This window comes from Gopherus flavomarginatus, chromosome 5, assembly GCF_025201925.1.
Source record: "Gopherus flavomarginatus isolate rGopFla2 chromosome 5, rGopFla2.mat.asm, whole genome shotgun sequence".
Taxonomy (NCBI): Eukaryota; Metazoa; Chordata; order Testudines; family Testudinidae; genus Gopherus; species Gopherus flavomarginatus.
In genome coordinates this window covers 2,217,474-2,226,726 of record NC_066621.1, presented here as the reverse complement: position 1 = coordinate 2,226,726, position 9,253 = coordinate 2,217,474, and the positions used below count along the sequence as shown (strand labels likewise).

Here is a 9,253-nt window from a genome sequence, read left to right as displayed (position 1 = left end):
CTAGAGGGGAGAGGCCCCATGTCCCATTCCCTGCCCCCCTGGGCAGGTCAGTCACCTTCCCCCAGTTGGGGTGAGATTTTTTGCCTGGGGGCTGGCGGGAGGATGGCATGGGGGCGGGCAGGGCTCTGAGCCCCAGGACACCACTGGAGGTAGGGAAGAGAGCGGCGCCATGCAGTGCATTGTGGGACAAAGTCTATCCCAGGCCCCTCTGGGAACAAGGGGTTGGGATCCAGGCATCTGGGATGGCAGGGCCCCCAGGCTCCCCCACCCCAATGCAGGGCCTTTTGGTGCAAACTGAGCTGAGACCTGGTGTCACTCCAAGACCTGTTGGAGGAGGGGAGAGTGTCAGGGGATGAAATAAGGACTGGGGGACCCCACGTGTGCTGACAGGGATCGGGGTTGGGTCCCCCAGTATCCTCCCCCCACCCTCACCCTGCAAAGAGCCAGTGAGGAGCCTCAAGGAACCGAGTTTTATTAGGGGACAGAGAGTGGGGCACAAGGGGGAAGCAGCCAGCCTCTCGGGTGGGTGCCCCTCACTCCCGACCTGCAGCCCCTACCAGCCTAGCCTTGCGCTCCCCCCTTCCCACAGCTGGTGCCCCTCAGTACCGACCCGCAGCCCCCTGCCAGCCTAGCCCTGGGCTCCCCCCTTCCCGCAGCTGGTGCCCCTCAGTCCCGACCCGCAGCCCCCTGCCAGCCTAGTCCTGGGCTCCCCCCTTCCCGCAGCTGGTGCCCCTCAGTCCCGACCCGCAGCCCCCTGCCAGCCTAGCCCTGGGCTCCCCCCTTCCCACAGCTGGTGCCTCTCAGTCCCGACCCGCAGCCCCCTGCTGCCCCTCCTCCGAATCCTGAGTCCGGCCCGGTCTCGCGGCGCCAGGTCACCCAGGCCAGGATTAAAACTCACGTCCCCAGTCCGATATAATAAAAGCCCGTTGAGCCACAGGACTCTGCTCCTCAGGGCTCTATCTTGATGCCCCCCTGCCCCTTTTCTCCCCCCCCCCGATCCCTTCCCCCGAACTCCCCCGAGCTCTGGCCCCGATCCCGGGGGGAGGAGAGGGGCGCTCGCCGCTCAGATGCGCCGGATCTTCATCTCGCTCTTGCGGAGCGAGTAGTAGAAGCCTTTCCACTGGGCCCAGTTGAGGCCGTTGGCGTAGGAGAGGTGGGCCCCGCCCAGGTAGAAGCCGTTGAGGTTGGAGAAGTGGCAGCTTTTGAACCACCAGGCGCCGGAGGAGAGGGCGGCGCAGTTCTGCACGTACAGGTCTTGGTCGCGGTCGAAGGTGGAGAACTTCTGCCCAGTGTGGTAGGACAAGGAGTCGCCTGGAGAGGGTGGGGGGAGAGGGGATCGGTTAGATGAGGCGTCTCCGTCTTGGCCGGGGGACCACCCTGCCCCGGCCGGGGATGGGTCCCTTTGATTTCCACGGTGGCTTTTGGCTGGTGAGAGGGTAATTAAGGAGGGCCCCGGGGATGCCCCTGGAGCTCAGGGTTGCCGAGCAATCGAGCTCACAAGGTAGCAGAGATGGGGGTGGGTTGGAGCTGGGGGGGGGGCCTCAGGGCTCCGAGTGTCAGGATGACAAGCCCCAGCACTAAGATGCAGCCACCTCTGGGGCGGCGCAGCTGGGGAACAGTCGCACAGAGATGCTGCCCGGGGATGGCTCACTCGAGACTGAGATGCAGCCACCTCTGGGGCAGGGCAGGTGGGGGTTTGACTCAGAGGAGACTAACATTGACTCCCTCATCAGTGTCAGGACTCCTGGGTTCTCTCCCCAGCTCGGGGAGGGGAGGGGAGGGGAGTGGGTCAGAGCAAGAGGGGTCTGGGAACCAGGACTCCTGGTTTCTCTCCCCAGCTCTGGGAGGGGAGGGGAGGGGGGTCGAGTGGGTCAGAGCAGGGAGGGTAGGGGAACCAGGACTCCTGGGTTCTCTCCTGGCTCGGGGGGGGGGGGAGTGGGGGCTGGTGGGTGAGAGCAGGGGGGCTGGGAGCCAGGACTCCTGGGTTCTCTCCCCAGCTCGGGGAGGGGAGGGGAGGGGAGGGGGGGGTCGAGTGGGTCAGAGCAGGGTGGCTTTGGGAATCAGGACTCCTGGGTTCTCTCCTCAGCTCTGGGAGGGGAGGGAGGTCTGGGGGGTTAGACCAGGGAGGTGGGAATCAGGAACCCTGGCTCCAATCATTGCCTGCAGAAGGGGCATGGGGTTTGGTGGGCTGGATGCCTGGGTTCTCTCACCTGCCCCTCCATCGGTGAAGCCCCCCACGTGCAGGGTGTAGCCATCCTCCTCGGCGCTGATGGCGTGGGGTGACAGGGAGAAATCCGCATACTTGGCCCAGGCCGTGTTGTTCTCAAAGTCCTCCAGGTCCACCCGCAGCTCGTACTTCCGCTTCAGGGTCAGCAGGTGGATGTTCTGCAGGCCTGTGGGCAAGGGGGGAGCACGTGTGTGAGGATCCAGCAGGGAAAGAGTTAACTCGGAGGGTGGGGGTGGGGGAAGAGGGATGTGTGTGTGTTGGGGGGCTGCTATCCAGCAGAACATCTACCGGAGAGAAAGGGAATGGGGGTGAATAGATGGAGGGGTATGTGGGGGTGCAGGGATGGATGAAGGGGTGTGTAGGTGGGGATGGATGAATAGGGGGGATATGGGGGTTGGTGGATGGATAAGGGTGTGTAAGGATGGCTGGGTGGATGGTGTGTGTGGGGCGGATGGATGAGTGAGTAGGTGGAGATGGATGGATAGGGGACATGTGGGGGTGGATGGAGGATGAGTGTGTAGGTAGGGGTGGATGGATGGATAGAGGGGTGTGTGGGGGTGGATGTTTGGATGGGTGTGTGTGGGGGGCTGGCTGGAGGGATGGGTAGGTGGGAGTAGGTGGATGGATGGATGAAGAGATATATGGGGGTGGATGGTAGGTTAGATGAGGTGGGGATGGATGGGTGTGTGGGGCTGGCTGCCTGGAGGGGTATGTAGGTGGGGGTCGGTGGATGGATGAAGAGATATGTGGGGGTGGATGGTAGGATAGATGAGATGAGGGTGGACAGGACAGAGAGATGGACGAATGGAGGGGCAGCGTGGCAGAGGCTAGGACTGGTAGGATGAGCGGGTGGAGGGGAGGTTGCCCAGCTGGCTGCGGGGCCAGGGCCCCGTCCCATCACCTACCCAGCCAGTACTCGCTGTCGGCCCTGCCGAACCCGAACCGATAGTCGTTCCAGCCCCGGAAGAAGCTGACCGAGCCATTGAAGCGCTTCTGGAACACCTGGTGGCATGACGGAGGGAGAGCGGGGTCAGACACCCGGAGTAGGGGCTTTGGATTAGGTCCAGCAGGACGTCCCTTATGGCCTGAAACCTCTATGAATAATGGATCTATGGGCTGAGCCAGTCAGGGACAGATCTCTCCAGTGGGGAGCAGGGCAGGGGACCCACCCAGGACGTCTGGGTTCTCTCCCCAGCTCTGGGCAAGGAGTGGGGTTGAGTGGGTTAGAGCAGGGGCAGCTGTGCCAGGACTCCTGGGTTCTCTCCCCAGCTCTGGGAGGGGAGTGGGGTCTGGTGGTTAGAGCGAGGCGGGGGGCACACCCCTGGCTCTTAACAATGCTACGCACCGTCCACTTCCCGTCGTCCGTGGTCATGTCGCAGTAGACTGGCACGGGGATGTTGGGGCCAGACGGGTAGATCAGATAGACGCCGTCCGTCTCCGATCCCTGGTCGTAGACATCCTCACAGTCCAGGGGAAAGGAGTCGTCTGCACACAACTTCTGCTGAGCTGCCCAGTGGAGAGAGCATTAGCCAGACCCTGTCCCTGTTCCCCGACGTGTCCTGTGCTGGGATCGAATTCTCCACCTCTGCCTCTAGCAGCACTACATCGCTCCTCTAGGGGGCAGCAGTCACTTCCTGGCCCTTTATGCCCCGCCCAGCCACTAGTGGGTGACGGGGCAGGATACGCTCAGCTGGGAACGGGTTTGTTATGGGACTTACCTTGAGCATTGATGGCTTGGCCATCGGTCACGGGCGCCCACGCCAGGAGAAAGAGGAGCAGCGGGAAATGGACCAGCCAGGATGCCTGTAGCAGTCGGAGAGAGAGACACACCGAGTGAGGAAGGGACCTTCATCTAGAGTAAAAATGGGAGACCCTGGAGTCGGACCCTCTCCCGGCTCTGAGATCACGGGGTGAAGAGCCCCAGATTCCCCCCCCCCCCATCGAGATTTAATGCATAGTCCCACAAAGCTTTTGGCCTGGGAATTGGTGACATTTTGGGGCTCACCCAGACCAGTAAGACCCTTGGACTTTTCCTCTCTGGTTCATTCCCCCCAAAGGACTGAAACTTGCCCCTGGGTCTCAGTCTACTTGGGACACTCACTGCACCATGGGTATAGCTACAAGTTTTGTCACATATACTCCTGCATCCAGGCATTGCCATCACCCGGCTACCGAGCTCCGCATGCCCCTCTGGTTCAGAACGTGACACCCTCCCATAAAAGACCCACTGGGCGTCCATTGACGTTGTAGACAGCTGACTCAGTTGCTTATTCTGGGGTGGGGAGGGTCCTGTTCTCCCCTGGAGGCGGCTGGACCCCGGCTGTCACACAATGGCCTCACTTTAATTCACAGTTTCCAAATGTTCACTTCCCAGGGGTTAATTCCCCTCCCTGTGAAAAATGGATGCTTCATTTCCCGTCAGAATTTGTCTAGCTTCAACGTCTAGCCACTGGATCATGGTAGATGTTTCCCGGCTAGATTGAAGAGCCCATTAATAAATATCTGTGGACTGGGATCAAGTCACCCCTGGAACGTCTCTGTTAAGGTAAACAGACTGAGCTCCTGAAGTCTCTACTATTAAGGATGGTTTCTAATACGTTCATCATTCCCATGGCTCTTCTCTGACCCATCTTTCTTGGATTGTGGGCACCAGAACTGGATGCAGCTGTTGCACCAGGGCCAGATAGAGAGGTCAGATAACTAGGGCTGTCGATTAATGGCAGTGAACTCAAGCGATTAACTCAAAAAAATGTATCGCAATTAAAAAAATCATTCGGGATTAATCAGAGTTTTAATTGCACTGTTAGACAATAGACAACCAACTGAACTTTCTTGAATATTTTTGGATGTTTTTCTACATTTTCAAATATATTGATTTCAATTACAATACAGAGTACAAAGTGTACAGTGCTTGGTTTATAGTATTATTTTTCATGACAAATATTTGCCCTGTAAAAATGACAAACAAAAGAAATAGTATTTTTCAATTCACCTCATACAAGTACTGAAGGGCAATCTCTTTATCATGAAAGTGCAACTTATAAATGTATTTGATTTTTGTTATATAACGTCACTCAAAAACAAAACAATGTAAAAAATCACAGCCTACAAGTCCACTCAGTCCTACGTCTTGTTCAGCCAATCACGAAGACAAACAGGTTTGTTTACATTGACGGGAGATAATGCTGTCTGCTTATTATTTGCAATGGCACCTGGAAGTGAGATCACGCGTTCGCATGGCACTTTTGTAGCTGGCATTGCAAAGTATTTGTGTGCCAGATGCACTAAACATTCATATGCCCCTTCATGCTTCAGCCACTATTCCAGAGGACATGCTTCTATGCTGATTACCCTCGTTAAAAAAATAATGAATTCATTAAATTTGTGACTGAACTCCTTGGGGGAGAATTGTATGTCTCCTGTGCTGCATTTTACCCACATTCTGCCATATTTAATGTTAGAGCAGTCTCGCATGATGAACCAGCACGTTGTTTGATTTACAAACACTGTCACTGCAGATTTGATAGAACACAAAGAAGGCACCAATGTGAGATTTCTAAAGATCGCTACAGCACTTGACCCAAGGTTTAAGAATCTGAAGAGCCTTCCAAAATCTGATTGGGACGGGGTGCGGAACATGCTTTCAGAAGTGTTAAAAAAGTAACACTCTGATGCGGAAATTACAGAACCCAAATGACCAAAAAAGTCGGGGGGTATATGGGGATAGATAGATAGAAGGTGGTTATGGGATAGATAGAAAGGGATTATGGGTGTAGCTAGGTAGATAGATAAAAAGGGGGGTTATGTGATAAGTAGAGAGAAGGGGATTACGAGGCTAGACAGATAAAGAGAAGTGGGTTATGGGATAAGTAGATCAGGTTATGGGATATGGACATGGAAAGGGGTTATGGGATAGGCAGAGAGAAGGGGGTTATGGGATAGGTAGATGGAAGGGGCAATGGGATAGGTAGAGAGAAGGGGATTATGGGGCTAGACAGATAAAGAGAAGGGGGTTATGGGATAGGTAGAGAGAAGGAGATTATGGGGCTAGACAGATGAAGAGAAGGAGGTTATGGGCTAGGGAGATGGAAGGGGGTTATGGGATAGATAAAGAGAAGGGGGTTATGGGATAGGGAGATGGGAGGGGGTTATGGATAGATAAAAAGAAGGAGGTTATGAGATAGCTAGGCGGACAGACGGGTCTGAGTGGGGATGGCTAGACAGAAAGGAAGAGAAGTGGGGCTGGGTGGGGCTGAGGATCAGTAGCTGGCTCTGTAGAAGATGGTTGGCCAGATAAGGAGGGTTTCTAGCTGTTGCTACCAGCGAGAGCCGAGACAGACCCAGCAGCAGAGGCAGGGCGCTCATGCGATCCCACACGCGGCAGGGCCTGGCTCTGTTCACACTGAGCTCCGTCGGCCCCTACTTTCCAACCCGCTCACCCAGCGCCCCGGGTGCAAGTTACCTCCATGGTGCTGTGTGCTGCCCGTCGACTCCTGGCCTGCAGCCCCTGACTTGTGTGGCCGGAGCTGACCTGGATCACCGCTAGCTCTGCTCCCGTCTTCCCGTGCTTTCCGCTCGGCTCCCCGCCCCGCAGACACCCCCAAAGGCAGGGGATCAGCTTACAGGCTAGAAATCATGGCACAGGGGCTGTATGTAAACACAACATCTGGCAGGAAATGAAAGGGGGGGGAATCGCAGCCATGGCCTGAACTAGGACACCCACGCCCTCCAGGCGGCTTGGCGTGAACATATTGTTCACCGTTCGCAGGCTCACGTGTGAATGGGCCCGGGCCAGCAGTGGTGGGGGGCGGAGACAGAGGCGCCTGCTGGGGACTGCAAGGGTCAGCTGGGGCTCAGAACGCCTGGGTTCTCTCCCCAGCTCTGGGAGGGGGGGCTAGTAGTTACAGCAAGGGGGGCTAGGAGCCAGGATGTCTGGGTTCTCTCTCTGGTTCTGGGAGGGGAGGGGGTCTAGTGGGTTAGAGCAGGGAGGGGCTGGGAACCTGGATTCTCACTCAGCCCTGGGAGGGGAGGGGAGGGGAGTGGGGTTGGGGGAGGGGGACTGGGAGCCAGGACGCCTGGATTCTATTGGTCAAGAGAGGATCCTAAGCGTAGGCTCAACAGGGTTAAAATTCCTCTCTGGTTTTAATACAGCCTTCAGCTCAGCCGTGGGAGCAGGCAGCATCTGGCTTGAGCTTCAAGCTCACCCAGGGCTGGAAGTAACCCAGCGAGGTCCTGTCTGAACCCGCCCACCCCCGCCCTTTTGCCTCCCCTCCAGCACCTCCGGGCCTTGCAGGGAGAGCGGGGGGGAGGCACGTCTGTGGCGCACCTCCAGATGTGCACAGCTGCACGTGTTCACTTCTAGCCCGCTTTGCATCCCCCACCTGGATCAGCAGCAGGGAACTGGCTGGCATCCAGGGATCCTGAATTCTCTTCTCCATGAAGGGAACATCAGGTCAGCCCTAAACCGAGGCCAGGGCCCACCTCCCCCAGCCCCCATCCACACCCGGGGCAGGATCGTCCCCGGTCCGTCTGCTCCCCAACGGAGACGCCCCATCTCGGCAGCGTTGCATGTCCCGTCTCTGCTTGCTCTGAATTGCAGCTACTGTGCACATTGGACCAGTTTTAAGGGCAGCCCCCCCCAAAACAAAGCAGGAATCCCCCCCGCCCTTCTCCCAAATGTCTGGAACATAGGCCTCCCAGCTGCACTTTATTTCCGTTGCTTATTAGCTCCAAGAGGCCACATTTGGATTGAAAGGAGTTTATTGGCTTAGAAAGAAGAATCCAGGCCTGAGCATATCCAGAATGCATGTTGGGCACATTAAACAACATAAAAGGCCCGCGAGCCGCTGCTGGTGGCTCGGATGTGGGCTGCCAGAGTGGAGAAACAACCCGGCTCCTCTCTACAAACAATTCACTTGGTGGGAGGTGCCTATCACAGAAGCGGTGGGCCGGACGGGGTCATCTCGTTCAGTCCCACCACACTGAGGCAGGACCAAGTCAACCTAGACCCTCCCTGACAGGTGTTTGCCCAACCTGTTCTTAGACACCTCCAGCGATGGGGCCTCCCCAGGGAGCCCGTTCTGGCCCTGAACTAGTCTGAGATCTGGAAAGTTTTTTCCTGATATCCAACCCTTGCTGCAAACGGAGACAATTCCTTTGTCCACCCGTTAGTGGAGCTGGAGACTCAATCAATGGTGAGGAGCCATTGGCTTCTCTGGTGTTCGGCTCAGACTCCTAGGCCTGGATCCTGAAAAGGTATCTAGATGCCGAGCTCCCAGCGAAATTCAGCTCCCTGGAGGATCTGAGCCTTCGTCAGAGAAGCAGGGAGAAGGATCTGGAGCGGCACTCACAGAGAGGAGACTCATTTGTTCCCATTATCGCCTGCCACGTTTGGAACCTTCTGAGAACGTCAACCCAGGGCGCAGAGTTTATAAACTTCATTTAAGAATGCAAACTCCCTGATACTAATCTCTCTGGCCCAAGGGTCCCAGAAATTCTGCCCGCAGAGTCACAATGACCTGTCCAAGCAGCTAGATCAAAGGAGTCTAACAGCGGTTGAGAAGGTCACATTTCCCCTCTGGCGCAGCCGGCAGAGTTTGCAACCTACATCTGCTAATCAGCTCTGGACCAAAGAAGTCATACACTCCACTGGCAATATATCAGAACGCTGCATCATCTTGTGTGTGACTGAAACAAGCTACCGCATCTCCAATAGCGAAACAGACGCTCGATCAGACGGAAAATAATAACCAACGGCATCAAGGTTTTGTGGATTACAAAAACTAAGGAAATTCCCAGACAAAAACTTTGTTAAAGCCGTAATCAATTCACTTACAAAACATCGGCAAAGCCTGAAATATTTAAAGTCACAATAAAGTGAAATGGTTGAAAAACTGGAAAACTCGTACCATTTCCACAAATACCCGTAATTCTGGCATGTTTATCAACACACCTTTATTCATCCATCAATGTGGTGTCCAGCTACTGGACTACTCCTTTATATCAAAACATCTGAGCACTAGCTCA

At 55.9% G+C, this 9,253-nt stretch overlaps 1 protein-coding gene across 1 annotated transcript; it reads right to left on the bottom strand.

Annotated features, from left to right (window-relative positions):
• Nucleotides 1-799: 799 nt before the first annotated feature.
• On the bottom strand, nucleotides 800-6,918 carry MFAP4 (microfibril associated protein 4). The gene is made up of 6 exons (XM_050956983.1): nucleotides 6,690-6,918; nucleotides 3,946-4,030; nucleotides 3,573-3,733; nucleotides 3,133-3,229; nucleotides 2,211-2,393; nucleotides 800-1,311 (listed from the first exon to the last, which is right to left on the bottom strand). The coding sequence occupies exons 1-6, from the start codon at nucleotides 6,693-6,695 to the stop codon at nucleotides 1,064-1,066; spliced, it is 780 nt and encodes a 259-aa protein (XP_050812940.1). The 5' UTR covers nucleotides 6,696-6,918; the 3' UTR covers nucleotides 800-1,063.
• Nucleotides 6,919-9,253: the final 2,335 nt, after the last annotated feature.